This window comes from Penicillium crustosum (assembly GCF_028827405.1).
Source record: "Penicillium crustosum strain IBT 35664 chromosome Unknown utg000001l_segment0_segment0, whole genome shotgun sequence".
NCBI lineage: Eukaryota > Fungi > Ascomycota > Eurotiomycetes > Eurotiales > Aspergillaceae > Penicillium > Penicillium crustosum.
Window position 1 is genome coordinate 6,015,991 of NW_026623122.1, and position 19,996 is coordinate 6,035,986.

Consider the following 19,996-nt stretch of genomic DNA (forward strand, 5'->3'; position numbering starts at 1 on the left):
GTGAGGTATTATTGCCATTGGATGATTGTGACAAGGCGCAGCACCTGCAGTCAACAGGCAACCAAGTCGCGACAGAACAAGGTAGAGATCAACCAGGGGGAACAAAGAAGCGGGTCAGAGGATGCATCACCAATGCGGGCGCAGACGTGGTAAACCACCAAATCGCCGACACAATGAAGATCAGGTGAGCAGATAAAGAGCAATTTGGGTATTTGTAGAACGAATAGATTGAATAGGTAGTGTGAGCATCTGTAGAAGAATAATCGATACCGTAGTATGGGGCAAAATAACTTCGGTCCCAGGAGTGAAAGTGGAGGAAAGACAAGGGATCAGCCGCAGTTTGTGACCAAAAGTGACAGGGGTGGATGGGGCAGTCGGCGAGTCCGATTGGGCGTGCAAAATCCCAGGTGCTTAACAATGAGTGCAAGATAGAGAGGTAGAAGAATGGAAAAGTGAGAGAAGGGGAAGACGAGCGGCGGAGACGGGTGTTTTATGTCGGAGGGCATTGAAGGGAGGTTACGTGACGGCGTATTGGGGCGCTAAACCCGAAATGGCAAAACTAACCGGATACAGTAATTCACAGGTCCCCATTTTACATGATAAACAATTTTCACTTAGGCCCTGAATCACGAGAACGTTCGGGATCAGTAATCGAAGACTAGGTACGGCACATGAGTTTGACCGATCGGTAGGTTGAATTGTGGGGGTTACCCGACGGAGTCACAGATGGGATCATCCCACCGACGGGATGCCGGCACAATTTTTTATTACAGTGCAACTAATTGTATAAGAAAGGGATGGTCGTATATTAAAGTATTCAGACGAGTTTCCTTGCCAGTAGCTACTAGCATCACTTTACTGGTTAGGCCTAGTAAGAGATTTATGTCTAAAAAAAAGGAATTACAGCCTGGTAAACTACTAAGTAGTTAGGATTGTATTACTCGGGAGAATATCTGCCATCTCGGCCAGCTTATTTCCTATCATTCACTTCCTCCACATAACAGTGGGTAGGAGGCACTCCATATGTAAGGCCGCAAGGCCCTGAGAGATACTAGAGTTTCAGATTGTGAGCCACTTGGTGTAAGAGCAAGACCGAGAGATGCGAGTCTACGGCGAATATAGGCAGCTTACTGGGCATCACCAAACAGAAATAGATGCGGGTTTATATTCAAAAAGCCAAATAGCAAAATAGCAAAATAGCAAACGCATAAGTGGAAGATTTACAACTATTTAGGGTAGGTAGGATCTTGAAGATCTATGTGAAGTGTATTTTTTTTTCTTCTTTGCAACAAACATTCTCTTCATTCGTATTTATCAACACTAAGTATGATCTGCAAAAGTTTACAGAAGAGGTTAGACAAAACAGCAGTCCGACCAAATAAACACGTAATCACGTCAATCTAGCTACCAGAGCGTTTCATAATGTGCCTTGTATTTTGGGAGGTGGAAGTGGTCTCGCATATGGTAGCAGATACAGGCTATATGTAAAAGCTTTAGTAAGGCTAAAGGTACGTACTTGTAACCAAAGAGGTTCTTTCCTGTTAGTAGCGAGTAGTAAGTGTCTAACTTGGGCCATGTATAATAGTATAAATCAAATCTTCCCGTAATGGGGAGAGTTCCTACGTAGTATTATGTACTTGAACGAACAATTGCAAGAAGAAAACACTTTCCAGAGAGTAATCGAGTCAGGAATGTAGGTATGATCACATTCAGCCAAAGGGGCTCCATCCTCCAGCTACCATATCGACCACCCTTTTAGTCGCATCATCCAAGTCTTCTTTAGGAAGCCCCAATACATCATTTGCCAACTCCATTGTTCCTGCGAAATCACCTTCCTGGTTGGTTGGCAAAAACACACTTGCATAAAGCATCTTAGGAAAGCCCGTAAAAACACCCTTGGCCAACTCCTCAGCACCGTCTGCAAGACGCTTGGCGACACTCTCGTAACTGATCTCCCAATCAGAGTCTGTGGTGCCCAAGACACGATGCAGACTATCTAGCACATCGCGTTGCGAGACGCGGAAGCTATTAATCAGGACATCCTTATTCTTAAAGTCGGCAAGCGCAGGGGTGGATCCCGATTCTGGCAGGCTGAGGAGAGCGGCCAGAGCGCGACCACATTGGTCCCATGTGCTGACACTAACAATGCGAGTGCCGTCATCGAAAAAGGTGACCTTCCGGTCTTTAATCGTAAAGCCAAACCATTGCTCTCCGCATGCCAGGCTCCATTCGTACCAGAAACCACATGGCAGTGTCACTGAGGACGAAGCACCAGTTTGAGCGTCAGCAATTCGAGCAAGAGCACTCTTTCCGTATAAATCCGTGTCCTTCACGTCCTCGGGGGTGATGGGGTACCCGTATGCATTGGGCATGATATAGGGGACACCGGCCTTTGCGGCAGCTGTGGTGATTCTAGCATGAAGGTCTTCGGGGGCTCGGACGCCGAGAGTAATCGCAAGGAATTGTTGGCCAGTCAAGGCCTTAACAAGTGAGGCTTCATCGTCGTAGTTGACTCGAACGACTTGTACTCCCTCGGGGACTTGTCCATCGCTACCTTCACGGGTGAGAGCAGTGATTGTATGTTGCCCTGTTTGCAGAAGCGATTGAGCAAAGGCTCCGCCGATACGGCCAGTAGCCTGGTGATGGTCAGCATTTGCTCCTTAAGGAGAACCCAGCAAAATACAGGGATTGAGGCTGTAGACTTACTCCGACAATAGCAACTCGTGTGATAGGTTTCGTGGACATGATTAAAGGAATGATTGATGGGACTGGATCTAAATTTCTGTTTGACAGGTTGCGCCGATAGTGATTTATATATTCAAGCTATCCCTGGACTAAGCGGAACCTCGGCGAGGAGATAGTCGGAGAATGGATCTAAGCATCGGAGAATGGTTGTGAACATCCGAGAGTGGTTCTAAACATCGGGGAATGGTTATAACCATCGGAGTTAACAGTTAAAGCCGAAACTTTGCTTCTAATAACCACGGGTCGTATGTTGCTTGTCCCCGTGGGGTCCGCCCTATATTTGACGCCTCCACCAATAAAAATGAAACAACGCCATCGAGATCTGTGTGCATCACCCTGGAGTTAGGTAGGTATAATAAGCATATACATGACAAATCTGTAGGCGGATCAAAGTACAGATACTCTGCCAGCGCATAAGCTAGATGCCAAACCTTCCAATAAAAGGATAACTCAGATCTAAGACAGGACGAAGATTTTTGACGTATGCCTATGGAAAGAGTCATGTGCCCTTTCCTAGACACCTATCTCTAGTTCAGCTCTTTCTTTTGTGGTGCCCTAATGGGCGTAAGAGTTTTGCCCGATGACAGGGGTCCACACTATTTGAGGAAGTAAGTCTGAAGCCATCTTTGAGTGGAGTGAAATTTCACTTACCCATCCGTAGTTATCACACCGACATTGCTCGTAAGCGGGGCAACTGAAGACAGAAACGTAATAATGAGTATCCCACAGTAGCCAAGAGAGTGCGTCTTCCAGATGACACTTACTGGACCCCTTCCATACCGAATACCACATGCCACAAAGTTTCAAATACCCACCCAACACCGTAATTATCAACGAAGGGAACACTCTTTTCGTCCACCCAGTTCAGCATACGAATATAATCACTTTTAGGTCGCTGCTGAATGCGTGCTCGGCTGACCGCAAACTGCGCACAGCAAATCCCTCCAATTGTGTCCGGAACATGCGCATCATCACCAAATATATCCTTGTATATCCTCGGAAAGTTTGCCCGAGCGTCGTTGCTGTCAATATCCTCCTGAGAGGGGCTATTTGTATGGATGTGAGCCGGACATCCTGGGTTATTCGTACAGCGCAGGTTCAAATATCCCATCGCATCCACAGCTTCCAGGCGTAGGTTGGGCAGAGTGTTGCTTGTTTGGGGGCCAAATAGATCGTTGTGCCACTGGTCGGGGTCGGCATGGACGAAAATGGAGTATTCGGGGAGGTTTTCGTATAGGTCAACAATGAACGAGAGATAAGCGGAAGCTTCACGGCCGCGAGAGGAGTGCGGAGTGAGTAGTTCTTTCTCAGGTCTTTTATCCATGGTGTAAATGAACGGAGTATTGTCGGTTCTGGCCATGGGCATCCGATTAGTATGACTACCTGCCAACCGGGGCGCTTGTACTTGCTGTGTTTGAAGGTAATCACGAAGCCATCTTAAGTCATCTCTGCGTGTCTTTGGTACTACCAGCGCGACCTTTGTGGAGTTTGCGCTGTAGCTTCGGGTTCTCTTAGCAAGTTCGGATAGCGCCGCGGCCTTTTCTAGCTTTTCTGTTGAGTATTCTACCAATTTCAGCATAGGGCTGCACTGGATTTAATGATGCTGATTACCGAATTTTATGATCACGAGAGCTGCGCAGGCAAATATTATGAATGCTGATAATACGGGTCGATGCCTAATCCGTGAGATGATCGATCTCTTGAGTCGTGCCGGATATACATGGCTTCCAGATCTGCTGTGACTGAATTTATCGTTCATTTTGAAATTTATTAAGAAGTAAAATGAAAGAAAGAGAATTTATTTTTCCTGTGTGACTGGTTAGCTTCCACTTAAGACATGCGCTATGGCCTCGTTGGGCGCCCCCGTATCTCAGGGACCTCGGGAAGCTCCACATGAGGCTTCGCTTGGCCTGAACTGGCCTGAACTGGCCTGAATTGACCTGATTTCGAACATTTGGGGGCCAGTCATAGACGAGCCTCAAGTTTCCACTCCTGGATGAATTCCGCCCCCATTTCTTCTTTGAGATCAAATTCCCTAAAAATCGCTCTTACATTGTTTCTTCATATCATACGGAGTAGAAAGCCACCTAAAATATGATGATTCAAATCAAATCCTTACTCCATACGTAGAAAGGGTATGCTATCTCAACCCGTATTCAAAGCATTCGAACGCGTGATTTTGTGAGATCAAACATTTAAAATTTGTCCAAACTGGTTGTGATGATGCCGGCCCCGGGGGCCATGTGCTATTTATTTTACTAAGCAATCATTTCCTGACACAAAATTGGTATTTGCCGGTCTTAGCACAGCACAACATAGGGCCTGCTCACTAGTGCCACAACACGTCCGGGATTTATTTTAGCAAGTTTCCTCAGACCTAGCCATCCTGGATCACTCTTATAATGACGTTGAGATATAGATGAAATCTGATAGGATAGTAAAGGATCATGATGATTATGATATTCTCAAGCAAGTTAATCCGAGGTCCATTCTCCGCCCAGATTCATATCGTCCGCTAGCAAACCTTTCTTCCCCTATCCACTAGAACAGGTCTCCTCTCAAATACTCTCACGCGGTCATACCGCATTCCTGCAAAGGAACCCCCGAGTTGGAGTTCCTCTTGGGGGCACTGAAGTCTTCCGGGTGTGTCTCTTCCACAGTAATGATCTGCGAGTGTCGGATCCCTTCAGGCAAGAGAAACCCCCCTTTAAAGAAAGAGGCGTCCTTGTACTTCTTGATGTTCACATGCTCACTCGCCGTCAGAGGTCCCTCAAAGTTCTGGAAAAGGAGTGCTCTCGCCGTGCCGTGGTGCGGTTCGCCTAAGCAGAGGACACTACGTGATGCGCCCCCCCCCAAGTTCTATCAGAGTCTCTAATCGTCCTCCATAACAAAACTGTACCAAAAGCCCGTATCCTTTCATCCTAGCCATACTGGGTCCCATGGATAATACACTGCCGGGTTTGTGCTGTTACCCCATGATCTCGAAAAGTAGGCTGGTATCCGGTTGCGATATTGTAGTAGTGCACAAGAACCTGCGGGCTTTGAACCGGCTCTTTATATGGACCCTATTCTGTCACCTGGAAAGTGTGGGGGGATGCTTCAACTGGGGAAGGTGCGGCCCAGTGACCAAACTCAAATCGTCCATAACCTTGAAAGGATATGGAATCAGGCAGTGGCGCGTACATCAATCGTAAGTTGCTGTAATACCTAGCTAGTGCAGTCTTATTGTCACTGCTAGGAAGGGGTGAAAGGAGAGGAAGAATCATCATCTCTTCAATTTATTAGAAGCGAAGTATTTATACCCCGAAACTAACAAGCAAACTGCTTAGTCTGCTAACAAATAGTCAAATATATGGTAATAATACGTCATTCTAGTGGTCTTTCCACTCGTCCTTCCAACAGTGTTTCTAGTAATCCTTTTAAATGTACCTAGAAGGCGGCAAAAATATAAACTGACGGATCAATCGATTGTATACATCAACTAATTATACAAAGTGATGTAGGCAACCTCGGCAGGGTACCTGCTTCGGGACGCCCAAGTAGCAGAAATAACAGGTACAGCAACAGTCCTCCGTCTCGTATGGACACGTCTTGAGCCAGCGCTTCAACGTGATGTACGAGAACCCACGCCGGCCACAACAATCTCGCAGTTTATGGCAGATCTGGATCTATGTTACGGACAATGGTTATACGAATGTGGTGTTTGCGTCGAAGTCTGCCTGAGGAATCACTTGCTGCGTTTTGTCGTAGGGTAGTGCGTTAGTGAACGCGATATCCGGGAAGTCATAACTGGTAGGACAGACACGGCTTGAACTGCTTCCGGCGGGACTAGGGCTGCACCGATGAAAAACTCGGAAATGCTCAAGCGAAACTTTCGGCCGACTAGGTATGAGGCGGGGTTCCAGCTGCCGCAGAAGACGTAAAAAGCCTTGTAAACCGGAAACCCGGGTGAGCCATTAGCCCATATGATCATTGGGGGGGGTCTAATGGAATACGCGCGGTTCGTATATCTCCATGCTGGTCAAAGTCCGCTTGAAAATGAGAGCTCCGCTGGCGGGGTGTATGGTGCAGATTCAATAGAAAACTCCTTCGTCGTTTAAACGGGCGTAGGAAAGTGCAAGACGCGCTTCTTGCTTCACGTTGTCCCAGTTTGTGCACTGAAAAGTGGAAGACCATCCAGGTTGCGACTGTTCCCATATCGATCTTTTCGCCGGTTAACGGGCCTGGCCTTTTTCCATTGCGCTGCCCATCAACCGGGTGGGACATATTGACTTTGTCCCAGCATAGCGCGTACAAGGTAGACTCGTCGTAAAATCCCCAGAGAGATATTGTGAACGCTCGCTCAGTGTGTAGCGAGATTGGAAAGCGACTGAGCAGTGCAGGCAGGTAGCTGTGGGCGTAGTATCCTCCATCACTGGATATCAATTAAATGGTAGGCAAGTTGCTACAACTCTGGCTATATCTAACCTCGTAAGCTGAGAGTGGATGACTAAATTACTCCAAGGAGAGATTTCTAGGTGGCACACTTAGGCACCCGCACATATGGGACCAATTCAATGCTTCCAAAGAACATAGAGCAAAAATCAGCCTCTCCTATATTCGTTTCCTTCCCTTAAGTCTTCTCTACTCGCTATGAATACTTCCATATCTCCAGGTGCCAAACCCGCAGTGCCGCTGACAGGCCCTACTGGGGCTTTTATGGTGGAGTTGCTGATCTGGAACGGATCGCCCTTCAAAGATCACTGGGCGTACTTTGTTCGGTCGCACACGGACCCTGATATCGGCGTAAAGATACATGCGACCGGCAATGTGAGAAGTGGCTTCGAGTTCGAAATCAAGCGTAGTGAAAACTTGCAAACAACCGAAGACATTCCTTCGACGAGGGTCCCGCTGCAGTGGGTCGACGCAAACTACTTTAACGAGAAGGCTATGCTTAACGACGGAGAATATAAAATCGACAATGCGCCTGTCTGTGGCTTCGAGAGGAGTGCTTACGAGGTCAAAGCTCCAGGGAAAAGTCTGAACACAGTCAGTGACGGGGTGAGATTCATCCCCAACCTGTCCCCTAGAATGAATGCCATGGATGTGTCCGCACTTAAAGCCACACTCACCAGGATTTATACATGGCTCTCTATTGTGTCACTTGGATATATATGCTAATTCGAATGTTCTAGTCCAAGCCAGGTAGGAAAGTCATCCAGAGGGACTGCCAGACATGGATTGTCGAGTCTGCCGATCAACTTCGCCGTGACAATATTTTTAGCAATGAGGTTGTCGCTTACCTTCACGCAATTAAACTGTGATGGTGGATTAAATCAGTGGTTGAGCCTGGTCTCTTTTCCTAGAAATAGTTCCTTGCATATTTTATGAAATCTTCCTTGAAATGTCCACCACATTTTCGTTCATCTATCGGTCGGACACGGTCTTCGAGGGATTTGTCCTTCGATGGGGGTTTATAACCAGGACATGAAATAATTTGTGCACCCGCACGCGGACCCTGATGCGTGAAGATACTCGGTACATACAACCACTTTCGGTTATAGTGGGCATTCGATTTCAAGGGCAAGTGGGTCGAGTCCTAAAGAAGAAAGCGCTGCAACAAAAATAATCATCGAACCCTGAAAACCTCGATACCAATGCTACTCCTCTATAAACCGACGGTATCCCTTTCTCGGGTTCCCCGTATCTCGAGCTGAATTGCCACATGTCCTAGCTAAGCAAGAATAGGCGGTTAATTAATCTATGATGCGGGATAGAGTTGCTAAAGTGTCGATCTTAATTTCCGCCCTCGAACCCCGGATTTATGAAGCAGATGCAGTAGTACATAGTGCCGTTTAGTGCAATAAGCATACTCATCACAGTAAATGATCAATATAAATGAGAATTATGAGGCAATATCATGCGAGCTCATCGAATTTTGGATCGGGCCGCAAATGCAGGTCTTTACAGATGAGGTCCATACGGCAGATAATTTAGAACAAATGGAGGATGGCAACCTTGGAATGACTTCTATAAGACTTAGATTGTAGTATCTAGGTGGAGCATGCAACAAATGTTATAAAAAGTGATAAAAAGAAAGCCATGGTATGTTATATAATCTTCATGGTCTCTAACTAACTATTCTCTTTTTTTTGCTCGTAAACTTCAGCCCCTATAGTGGGACCTCACACCACATTGGATGTGTAGCCGTCTTGAAAATATAGACGCAGATTTTGAATATTATTGAAAAAGACTTGATTGGAACAGCTTTCAATAAAGCACTTCCACAGCGCTGTGAATTGTATATTGCAATGATTGGTCGTCCAAACTCTTGCCATCAAAGAACTCGCGCGACTCCACTTCACCTCGTTGTGTTTGCTGTTGTAGCCTACAGTAGTACTCGGTGACTATTTCAATCGCGACCCCATCCCGCGACAGCCGTTTCGTGACATTCACTGACATTCACCGTGGTGAGGATGCTCGCACTGCGTGAATACAGGCCCCTACTAGTAGGTGATGGGGGGGTGGGGGGTTTGTGGGGTCAGCCAAGGGCTGCCAATAGGATATGCCAGACTTGTCATCAGATCGTCAAAAGCTCAATCTCGCTTGACTATTGATTCCGTTTTTAGCAATGAAAAAAACATGGCATTGGGCTAATGATTTCCCTAGGCCTATCACGGGAGCAGGGGTATAAAGATAATAGGACCTACCATCTTAGTCGAATTGTTTCCGCTCATTTGACTCGTCTCATAACGCTATATTCGTCATGATTTTTGGTCGCCTTCTTGGCGTAGCCGCGCTTGCTGCTATTGTCAAGGCCGTAGAGCTATCGGGCTATGAGTACATCGTGGTTGGCTCTGGGGCAGGAGGTGGTCCTTTAGCGGCGCGACTCGCCTTGGCAGGTCATCGCACGCTTCTTATTGAAGCTGGAGACGACCAAGGAGCGAATTTGAACTATACTGTCCCTGCTTTCTCTGCGACCGCTTCTGAGGATGAAGCTTTGGCATGGAACTTTTACGTCAAGCACTACGCCGATGAGTCTCGGCAAAGGCTTGACTTCAAGACAACGTACGAAACTCCGGACGGCAAAGAGTACACGGGCTTAAATCCACCGGCGGGGTCCACGATGAAAGGCACACTTTATCCCCGTACCGGAACCCTTGGTGGTTGCACGGCACACAACGCACTTGTTACCGTCTACCCGCACGACTCTGATTTCGAATACCTTGCCACACTTACCGGGGATGGATCATGGTCACCCGACAACATGCGCAAGTACTTCAAGCGCATGGAGAACAACCGCTATCTACTCCCATTACTCAAGGGCCACGGCTATGATGGTTGGTTAAGCACCGAGACCGCACCACTAAGCATTGTTCTAGAAGACCCCCAACTTCTAAGCTTGCTGCTTGGTGGAGCATTTTCCCTAGGCAATGTGACCAAGTCAGTTTTCAACATCGGTACTCTACTCGCAGGAGACGCAAACTCGGCCGCAAAGCACCGCGATACCTCACCGGGATACTATCAAGTCCCCCTAGCATCCGATGAAAGCTCTCGTAACGGCCCTCGTGAGTTCGTGACCACCGTTAGGGATGCGAAGAATGCCGACGGCTCCAAGAAATTCCCACTTGACATCCGTATGAACTGCCATGTGACTAAGGTCACCTTTGACGAGAGCACCCCTCCCCGCGCAACAGGCGTCGAGTTCCTCGACGGGAAGTATCTGTACAGCGCTAGCCCCCGCTCTAAGACGGCGGGCAAGGGAACACCAGGCTCAGCAGCAGCTTCGCGCGAAGTCATCGTCTCCGGTGGCGTGTACAACTCGCCTCAAATCCTGAAGCTCAGTGGTGTTGGACCAGCAGAGGAGCTCCAGAAATTCGGAATCAAGGTTATCTCCAACCTTCCCGGCGTGGGTACAAATTTGCAAGACCACTACGAGACTGCCGTGCAAGGTCATGTCCCTAAGAACTTCACAGCGCTTGATGGATGCACGTTCAATCATGGTGATGATCCCTGTCTTGACCGTTGGAATAAGCCGGTTCTTGGTAACCACGGAATCTATTCATCCAATGGATTCGGAGCTGCAATGCTCTATAAGAGCTCTGTCACCGCAGATGATAGCTTCGATGTGTTTGTGTTCGGCGGTCCTATCAACTTCCGCGGATACTTCCCTGGATACGGCGTCAATATCACCGAGCGCCATGACTGGTTCACTTGGGCTGTTCTAAAGGCCCACCCTCGTAACGCTGCTGGGACTGTGATGCTCCGTTCTGCCGATCCGCTCGATATGCCCGATATTACTTTCAATTACTTTGACACTGGCTCTGGTGACTATCAAAAGGATCTGGAGGCTATCACTGAGGCCATTGGTGTTGCGCGTGGCGCCTTCGACCGCCAGTTGGTTGATGTGTCTGAGGTCCTCCCTGGTGATGATGTCAAGACCGATGAAGAGATCCATGACTACATTAAGAATACCGCCTGGGGTCACCATGCTTCCTGTACTTGCCCCATTGGATCTGATGATGATCCCATGGCTGTTTTGGATTCCAATTTCCAAGTTCGCGGCGTATCAGGCCTTCGTGTTGTGGATGCCTCTGTGTATCCCCGTATCCCCGGAACGTTCACTGCTCTTTCCACTTTCTTGGTGGCTGAAAAGGCAGCTGATGTGATTCTTGATGCAGCGAAAGCGAGTCAGTGAGCTTATTTATTTACTACCCCTATATTATAATGACCAAGATTCAAATCGTGGATCTCCCGTGTGTACATATCTGACCAATGTCTGGTCTTTTGGAATGCGGCAATTAATTTTCAGCGGAATTTTTTCACTCAGAGACATTCTCAGAAACGGACATATATTTCTTCAATAACGCCGATGTATTCCAGGGCTTAGTTATATGTATGTTTGAATTTATGGTCGCTCTAACGCAAAAATAAAAAGATCGTTCCCCTCTTCTTCGAAATCACCGACAACCTTGAATCCACACTTTTCTAGGACACGGCAACTCCCACGGTTCCTCTTCTCACATAGAGCAAAGGCCTTCTCGACCTCTGCCGGGGTATCTTCGCCATCAATTGTTCGCCGTGCCAAATTCCACCACATCTTCAACATCAATTGCAAAGCCTCTGTTGCGTACCCTTTCCCCCAAGAAGATGGATGCACTGCATATCCAATTTCAGGGAAGGGGTCCACTTGATTGATGCTAAGGGATCCGACGACTCGTTCTTCTGTTTCCGGGATTGACTTGTCCACAATGGCATAATTAAATGAACGGCCAATAATATCGGAGGGACCACTTGTGAAGATCTTTGTTGCCATCCATTCACGGGTTTCTTCAATTGATTTGAATGGAGTTTTGGGGTGGCTGGTAGAGTTAGCATTGTGGACATTCCTCATCAATACCTACGTAGGCGATGATCTTTACTCACTTCATTTCTGCGACTTCGGGCCGGGAACGAATGGCGAACAGTGCGGCAGCATCGGCGTCGGTAATTGGCCGAAGAAGGAGTCGGTCACTCTCAATTGAGGGCCCTGGTGATGGGACGATCACGTAGGTGGGTTGTTCAGGTAGGCCCATATTGAAAATATTTTATTTCTTTATATTTCGGAGAATATTCTTGAACATGAAGATGGTAAAGAAATAAATAGGAAAATTGGACGGCAGCGCTAAGCCAGTCCTGGAGCCCGATTGACTCACAAATCAAAGTCTTTGTATCGGCATCCCGAATACTGGAGTGAGTCACTGTATATGTATTTAATGTGTGAGCTTTTATGATTTTCTACAAAGACTCCCAACAATGACAGTTTGAAGCAAGGTACGGAGTAGAACTTTTTATTTTAAGGTAGCCATGACAATAGGTTTTCGATGCCCGAAACCGGACCCCGCATCGCCGGTGGCCACTGAACCCTAAATTCCGCAGGGTTACTGACTTAGGACCGGTCCGGTTCGACATCAGGTTCACGGTGAAGGCAGAACATGTCACAGGGTTTAATTTGCCAACATAGTGCAAATCATGACCACAAAATATTGAGTTTCCTGAGCCCACGCTTCGGCTTAGGTTCCGGCTCGGGATTTTTGTGCCAGCTTTCGATGAAAGGCCGAATGGGAATGGCCGCCAGTGGGATGATCTTCGTCTTCGCCCAAAATTTGTGGGCGAAGTACACGATAAGGATGAACGGCAGGTTGAAATATGTCGAAACAAAGGTTGCAGTACTCCAATGACCGCGCATAAATGTCGTAAAACCTCCGGTGAAAAAAAGAACGATATATATGACCAACGAGATCCAAGTTATGTATGGCTGAAAAGGTGCTGCCCATGGGAGCTCCTTAAACCTATCAATTCCCTGCGTCTTGCATCCATAGTAGAATCTGAGATAGACAATGCAGATACAGATCAAGTTCACTAGGGTCGAGATAGAAACAAGATTCTGCAGCCATGTGAATACCGTACTAGCCGAATCGGAAAGACTCATGTATCCAAGTGACATGAACACGGCATAGAGAGCAACAGCGACCCAAGGGATACCAAAGCGGTTGATACGTTTGAAGACAGCAGGGGCGTGACCCTGGGTTGCCATACCGTACAGGATTCTGGAACCACCCAAGATATTGCTGTTTCCGGAAGACCATGCTGAGGTGAGAACAACTGCGTTGATGATCGAAGGAACCACCTTAATACCAGCATGGCGGGCTGCGATAACGAAAGGAGACTGCGAGGCTGTCCCCGACGAACCCAGAAGATTTGGATCGGCAGACGAAACAATCAGACCGACCATGAAGATTGTTATCACGTAGAACATCAAGATGCGAATGAAGATACGTCTGGCGGCCATGGGAATAGCATGACGGGGGTTTCGAGTCTCGGCTGCTGCGAGAGTGAAGTTTTCGATACCAGAGTAGGCGAAGAGAGCGTTGTCGAAAGTTTTCCAAAATCCTAAAAACCGGCCAAGGGACCCGCCTACTCCCAAGTACTGGACGAAGGGGCCATAGGGGGCTTTCCAGTAGGCAAATCCGATAGACTCGCCATTCGGAGCGCCGCCGCAGGTGATCACCTATCAAAATGAATTAGCACGCAAGGTAAACGTATTCCAGGCTTGAAGGGAGCAATCACCAGAGCCATTATGTTTATACCGATAATGAGCATGATCTTGAGAATAGAAAATCCAAACTCAAGCTCTCCATATACGCGAACAAAGACAAACGCGGTAGAAAGCATAAGAAATCCAAGCACCGTGATCCATATTGCGTTGTTGATCGTGATCCAGAATTCAATGATGACAGCCGCAGCGACAATTTCCGAAGGGATCGATACAGCATAGGAGTATACCTGGTTCCACCCGTTGGCGAACGCTAGCGCGGGGTCACAGAAGATTTCTGCGTATCGAATAACACCGCCATTTAGAGGTACCAGAGCTCCCATCTCACCAACAGCGAAGACGACACTCGAAACAGTAGCACCGATGATTGTATATGCCAAGAACGCACCCAATGGTCCAGCTTCCACAATGGCACGGCCCGAACTGAGGAAAATACCCGTCCCCACCGTACCGGCGAGAGCAATCATCTGGATGTGTCGCTGATGGAGACCCTGTCTGAACTCACGAACCTCCTTGAGTTGGCCCGCAGCATTCTCTATGTCGTTATTTTCCCTCATTTCGTCGTCTTCGTAGTTTGGAACTTTTGAGTTGGACGCAATTGGGGTATTAATGCCATTGGCGTCCTTCAACAGATGGGTCGTTATAACAGGTGACATTGCAAACCCCGTGGCGTGACACAAAATCCTTGGAAAGGAAAAGACCTAAGATATGTAATAACATTATTACTGCTCGTACTTTTGCACATAACTAATTCTTCTTTCGATTGCGCAGATTGTGGCCCCCAGGTATATATAGTTGGGCAATAACAGCTACTTATAAACGGCGAATTTGCAATCCACATGTTACTGTTGGCTACTGGACCGGGTCTCTTATTAAAAGGCGGCTTTCGCGTAAAACGAAAAAAAGGAAAGAAAAAAGAAACTTTTCAGCGGGGTTTAAATAGGGCATCTATTTACTCCCGGGGTCCTCATCTGCTGCCCAGATGTGGAGCATCTCCCGCAAGAGTGGGCCACGCTTTGTCAGATTTGGATTGATCCGGGACTATCGCCAGATGGATACATGTGTCGCGTTTCAGAATCCTCTATGAGTGTTGTGGAGCTTGGAAGTTGGACCGCTTCAGCCGCGATAGGCATCTTATATTGTAATATAGTCCCGGGTGGGCGGTTTGATGAGAATATAAAAGCAAAATAGAAACGAATTACAGTCTAGACTTTTACATTCTCGAAGATGGGGTTTTATCCAGTGTAGTGAGTTATTATTATTCCACTGTTACTATTAAGTCTTGCGGAGAAGAAACATATCATTGCACCCACCCCACCGTAGGAGCCACAGGTTCCAGGATTGATGTAGCCATATATGTGGCGTTTTATCCTAGCATCTTCTCCATTCTAAAAGGATGATTTGTTTCTCTATTCCATCTTCTAAGGTTGCATATAATGCATGCATATTAGATGGCAAGTCTCTCTTTTCCGAGGCTTTGGTGTATGCTACTATATATGACCTCTTTCACTTCAATTCACCTTATTCATTTTTAATCTTTCTCTCTCTTTCCTTTGACTCCTTTACATTTCAAGGGTTTGGCTAACATGTAATTTATCTCTCTTTTTCTATACATTAACTATTATACATCTGGTGACATATAACTTCCTAGTTAAATGTCCATATATATGTATTATTTTTATGCACGTGAGGAAAAGAGAACTAAATGGATTTATATCGAAAGGGCAGCGATAGACCGAGAGCTCTGAATATGTACATGTATATACCGGATGCGAATTGTTCGATTGGGGTGCCAGAGCTTTATGCAATTAGGGTCTCTGGGGCCCCCATATTTATATGGGGATCTATTCCTCCACGGCTGATATTTTACAATAGTCGAAAGACAGGCATTTTCGTTTGAAATATGTCAAATTAAACCACATCAAACCCTTCATAAAGCCCAGCCCCCATCAAGCTCGCAACGTCGGCGTTCGTAAACATTTCATTGGCAAGTGCAAGGACAAGCATAAGAATGACGGTGATGTGGACGGCAATACTTCTATCACTTTGCAGAAGGTTCCACTGAAGTACAAGGCCCCAGAAACTCCTGATACCGCAGCAACGCCTAAGAAGAAGGCCAAGAGGGCCAAGGCAAGGAAAGAGAAATCCCTGATCCTCATTTTTATTAACTAACCCACAACGCCTCTTTCGGTACGGTATAAGACTATGCTTTTTATGGATTTCCGCTCGAATGGCATGTGTTCTATCGCATATATGATGAGCAAACCGTTATGGATATTTGGGGGCGTCTCCGAGAAGTGTATAAGCGTGTTAGTGATGATTGTACTATGTTCCATACAGGCATGGTAGTAAAGATATGGTGGTAGTTCAGTGATACAACGCTGATTTTGCTATATTGATCCATATGGTTGATATCAGGTTCTTGCTTTGTACAATCGTCCGGTAGCTCTTGGTGGTCAGTCTCCATGGCTTAATTATGCGGGTTGCGCAGTGGTAGAGCGTTATAGCCACCATTGGACTAGCTCCTTCCGAAGGATTTCTCTGAACTCAATATTTCAAAGACCAGTATCTCTATCCAAATTGTTGTGGATGTCAGCAAAATTCAGGCCACTGCTTATGTAGAATTAAGTGCCACAAGATCATGTGGTCATATCCTAGTTTTTGATCCCGCAATACCATCTCCCAAGCTATTCAGCCAATCCCTAAATTACTCTGTCATCATATAATTACACTTAACGGCTTGTTGCGGAGGTCAGAATGATCGTTTCATTGAGCAACGAGAAGTGGGAATGTGAAATTCTGTCCAAACACTTCCAAAATCGTCCGGGGATAACTGATTTACCCATTGGGTTGATACCTAGGTACATTTATTTGACATTAATCAAGATAATACACAAGGTTTCCGAGTCCAACCACCCGGTGAAACTTTGTGTCTAATAGATAACCGAAATATGACCAAGTAGATCCTGCAGCCCAAGTCTCCTCGGACCCGGAGAATGCACTTCATTTCAATGTAAGGGCAACACCATCATACGGAATTCCAAAGCTCTCGAGCAGGTTGATTGCAGCGGTTTCACCCGACTTGTAAGCACCATGCACGCAGCCATTACCAACAAGAGTACAATGCTCACCGGCAAACTGCAAGCGACTGGCTTTGTGGTTTTCCAACGCATCAACCAGAAGCTGCGGCTCATCTCCAACCTTGTCGGCGGAGTAACTCCCATACCCAGCCAGCGGGTCCTGGGTCCAATGTGTAGTTTCAACATTGATCAGACGGGGCAAAGCCTTGTAGGGTTCTGTACGGAATAATTTGAAAAGTGGTTCAAAAAATAGATATATCTCCTTCGGATCTTGCATGCTCTCGATGCGTTGAGTCAGAGGCTCGGCAATCTGTACGCACAGCTCTTTGCTGCCCGTCATAATCCATAGGTTGATTGTCACGGTGGCGTAGTTGAGGATGTTATCATTCTCTCCGATGGAGAGTATGCTGGGGGTGGACTGCACAGATGACCCGGACGAAGCATCCGATTCATCTGGCGGAGATGGGTAGAAGACAAACTGGTCATTCTCCTTTGACCAGAAAACGTCGGCGAATTCAAAAAACACTTTGCCCAAGGCGCCGTAGCTGAACTTGGACATGCCCTCTTGGATGTCACTCGGCAAGGGCGGGTTGAATGAGATGAGGTTGTGGTGATAGACTCCCAGGGGGCTAGTCATGATAACTGCATCTCCCCCGATGAACCCGATTTCACCAGCAGCATCCTTGTACCGGACTTGAGCTGGTGCGGTCCCGTCTTCGTTCCACTCCACGTCCTCGACATGGTGGTTGAGTCTGATGATGCTCGGATCGCTTCGGAGAGACTCTGCAGTCCAGTTCACGATCCGATCATATCCGCCCTTCATATACAGATTGCGCTCGGTAATGAAGTAAGAGAGATGTTTGGACGATGCTTGATCCGTACTAGTGCCGATCCACAATTCTACCTCGCGGACAGCCTGCGGAGCCCAATCACGCTCATCTTCGGTGATGAGCTGGTGTTGGAGGACGAACTCTTTCGCGAATTCGTGGACAGGACGGTCCTCAGCCTCCGGGTTAGTTTCGTAGAACCACTCGCAGTAATCCGCGAACTCGTCTGCGACTTTCTTAGCTTTGAACTGGGATCCAGTTCGGCCTTCTCTGGTGAAGTACAGAGGAACGCCATCGTCATAATAATACGGGATAGATAGCTGGGGAATGAGTTTCACCAGGATGTTCTGGGAAGTTTCATGCATCCAAGCGGCACCTTTTGACTATCAGCACAATCTCGTTTTGCTCGCACCCCCTATTCCGATCTCCGTTTCAGGTTCGTATCGTTATCTTACCAATATCTCGGACATGGTCACCCTTTCGGCTGGTCAAGATTCTTCCACCAATGCGATCGCGTGCTTCTAATATCACCACTTCACAACCATGGCGGTGCAGGACAGCTGCGGCATGCAGTCCAGAAATGCCAGCGCCCACCACAATCACCTTCTTGCGCTCCGACCTCGCTGCGTGTGTTCCCTCGATCAACTCCTTTGGAGTCACATCGAGCGCAACCAGGTCGGAGCAACAATTACTAGGTTTTATGGGATTAATGCCCTTGATGGGAGAAGAAAGGTGGAAAGATTGAGCCATTCTGAGTTGACAAGTTGACATTCGATGTGGAAGTTATTGAGTAAACAGTGATCAAAAACAAGGAGCACGTTGAACAGAAGTTGAGGGGGTTTAGGCTGTGTTATCGCAGTGCATAGTGACCATGGGGGGGCTTTGGTCTTATTGGCTTTTATTGCCAGCAGAAAATTGGCTATCTACGTAGTTTTCTAGGTTATTATGGGGTAATAACCAATTGGATAAGCACTTGTAGTCACATGGATATGTAGATCCATATATTAGATATGGAGATGTACTTTCCTATATAGGAAATATGGATTACTTACAAATATTTCAAATGTCATTTCAAGTGGATATTGAGAAGATAACAAAATAGTTGGAATCATATCCTATATTTAAATATGGAGGTCATATAAACGACCGATTATTTTGGTTATTACCCACTTTCTTTACAAGACTTGTCATCAGTTTGATACACCTAGGCATATAACAATAATTACCTACAAAGTACTCCGTAGGTAGTAGGGAAATAACTTTGAAAAGGGCGGAGAAAGAAGCGGTAAATCTTAAACCGCCAATAAAAGCAAAAGTCCGCAGTGGTCGCTATTCATTGCGATAGGCTGTGAGGGGAACCCTTGGAGGGAATCTACAAAGGTAGTATTCCAAGGTATTTTTTTGACATAGTCAAATTCTTCGAGTAGGAGACGGTTTTATTGTCATTCCATTCCCCTTACTCCGTAGTGATTCATGTCTTCATCCATGGATGTCCCCCAAATCTGATCAGACCCACATCCTGCCCGCATGTACCCGCATCGACCGACAAATCACAAGTGACATTTGACTCGGTTGGCCGGGATTGCCCACGTGAGCCCTAAATAACGTCCAATTAGATCAACGATGTAGATAACATCCCGGATCGTGGCCTTGGAGCCCACCGATGGGGTTTCTAAGGTTAACAATGACGACTTTGCAGAACGGACGCCGAGTTAGCGTTGCAGTTTGTTTCAGAGATAGCGAGAAGCAGAAAAAAGATCTGAAAGTAAATTTATTGTTCAGTCTTAGATTAGTGGAATCGTCGGAAAGAAGAAGGAAAAGGAGAAAGGTAAGGAGTAAACAACATTCCAATACAGAAGGGGCGTGTGACTCAAGGTGACTTTCCCGCCTGGGCAGCTGCCTTCCCAATCAGTCACATACTCCCCAAGCACTTCGAAGGTTGCTCCTGCACCAATACATTCCAAGTTTGCCTTAGCGAACTGCCCAGCTAATTTTACATTATGCCGCAAGAGGTTGATACAGCTCTAAAAAGAATTCATAGATGTTTCTTGTACTCTCAGTAAGAAGATACAACTTTGAAAATCAAAACCGAATCATCACCGCTTGATATTCCTGCCCCTTCTATCGAGTGGAAATGACATGGGTTTCCTCTGCTAAATCTCCTATCTCCAGTTTCCACACGGTATCGTATTTCTCAACGTGCAGGATCACGTTAGATGTTGCATCAAAACAGTGTTGACCAATGAGAGATGTGATACCCCCGTGAACGC

The 19,996-nt window shown here is 46.8% G+C and overlaps 8 protein-coding genes across 8 annotated transcripts; 2 read left to right on the forward strand and 6 right to left on the reverse strand.

The window, feature by feature from the left end:
• Positions 1-1,709: 1,709 nt before the first annotated feature.
• On the reverse strand, positions 1,710-2,745 carry N7487_002264 (uncharacterized protein; the record flags this gene model as incomplete). Its single annotated transcript, XM_056870011.1, has 2 exons — positions 1,710-2,636; positions 2,707-2,745. The coding sequence occupies 2 exons, from the start codon at positions 2,743-2,745 to the stop codon at positions 1,710-1,712; spliced, it is 966 nt and encodes a 321-aa protein (XP_056734795.1).
• A 527-nt stretch (positions 2,746-3,272) lies between these two features.
• Positions 3,273-4,324, reverse strand: N7487_002265 (DUF3431 domain-containing protein; the record flags this gene model as incomplete). The annotated part of the gene is made up of 4 exons (XM_056870012.1): positions 3,273-3,341; positions 3,397-3,439; positions 3,510-4,097; positions 4,155-4,324. The coding sequence occupies 4 exons, from the start codon at positions 4,322-4,324 to the stop codon at positions 3,273-3,275; spliced, it is 870 nt and encodes a 289-aa protein (XP_056734796.1).
• Positions 4,325-6,431: 2,107 nt separating this feature from the next.
• On the reverse strand, positions 6,432-6,718 carry N7487_002266 (uncharacterized protein; the record flags this gene model as incomplete). The annotated part of the gene is given in 2 exon segments (XM_056870013.1): positions 6,432-6,534; positions 6,549-6,718. 2 exon segments carry the CDS (start codon positions 6,716-6,718, stop codon positions 6,432-6,434), a joined length of 273 nt encoding a protein of 90 aa, XP_056734797.1.
• A 659-nt stretch (positions 6,719-7,377) lies between these two features.
• On the forward strand, positions 7,378-8,048 carry N7487_002267 (uncharacterized protein; the record flags this gene model as incomplete). The annotated part of the gene is made up of 2 exons (XM_056870014.1): positions 7,378-7,785; positions 7,920-8,048. 2 exons carry the CDS (start codon positions 7,378-7,380, stop codon positions 8,046-8,048), a joined length of 537 nt encoding a protein of 178 aa, XP_056734798.1.
• Positions 8,049-9,490: 1,442 nt separating this feature from the next.
• Positions 9,491-11,422, forward strand: N7487_002268 (GMC family oxidoreductase; the record flags this gene model as incomplete). Its single annotated transcript, XM_056870015.1, has 1 exon — positions 9,491-11,422. The coding sequence occupies one exon, from the start codon at positions 9,491-9,493 to the stop codon at positions 11,420-11,422; it is 1,932 nt and encodes a 643-aa protein (XP_056734799.1).
• Positions 11,423-11,632: 210 nt separating this feature from the next.
• On the reverse strand, positions 11,633-12,299 carry N7487_002269 (GNAT family N-acetyltransferase; the record flags this gene model as incomplete). Its single annotated transcript, XM_056870016.1, has 2 exons — positions 11,633-12,086; positions 12,151-12,299. The coding sequence occupies 2 exons, from the start codon at positions 12,297-12,299 to the stop codon at positions 11,633-11,635; spliced, it is 603 nt and encodes a 200-aa protein (XP_056734800.1).
• Positions 12,300-12,733: 434 nt separating this feature from the next.
• Positions 12,734-14,475, reverse strand: N7487_002270 (uncharacterized protein; the record flags this gene model as incomplete). Its single annotated transcript, XM_056870017.1, has 2 exons — positions 12,734-13,774; positions 13,834-14,475. 2 exons carry the CDS (start codon positions 14,473-14,475, stop codon positions 12,734-12,736), a joined length of 1,683 nt encoding a protein of 560 aa, XP_056734801.1.
• Positions 14,476-16,822: 2,347 nt separating this feature from the next.
• Positions 16,823-18,497, reverse strand: N7487_002271 (flavin monoamine oxidase family protein; the record flags this gene model as incomplete). The annotated part of the gene is made up of 2 exons (XM_056870018.1): positions 16,823-18,102; positions 18,182-18,497. The coding sequence occupies 2 exons, from the start codon at positions 18,495-18,497 to the stop codon at positions 16,823-16,825; spliced, it is 1,596 nt and encodes a 531-aa protein (XP_056734802.1).
• Positions 18,498-19,996: the final 1,499 nt, after the last annotated feature.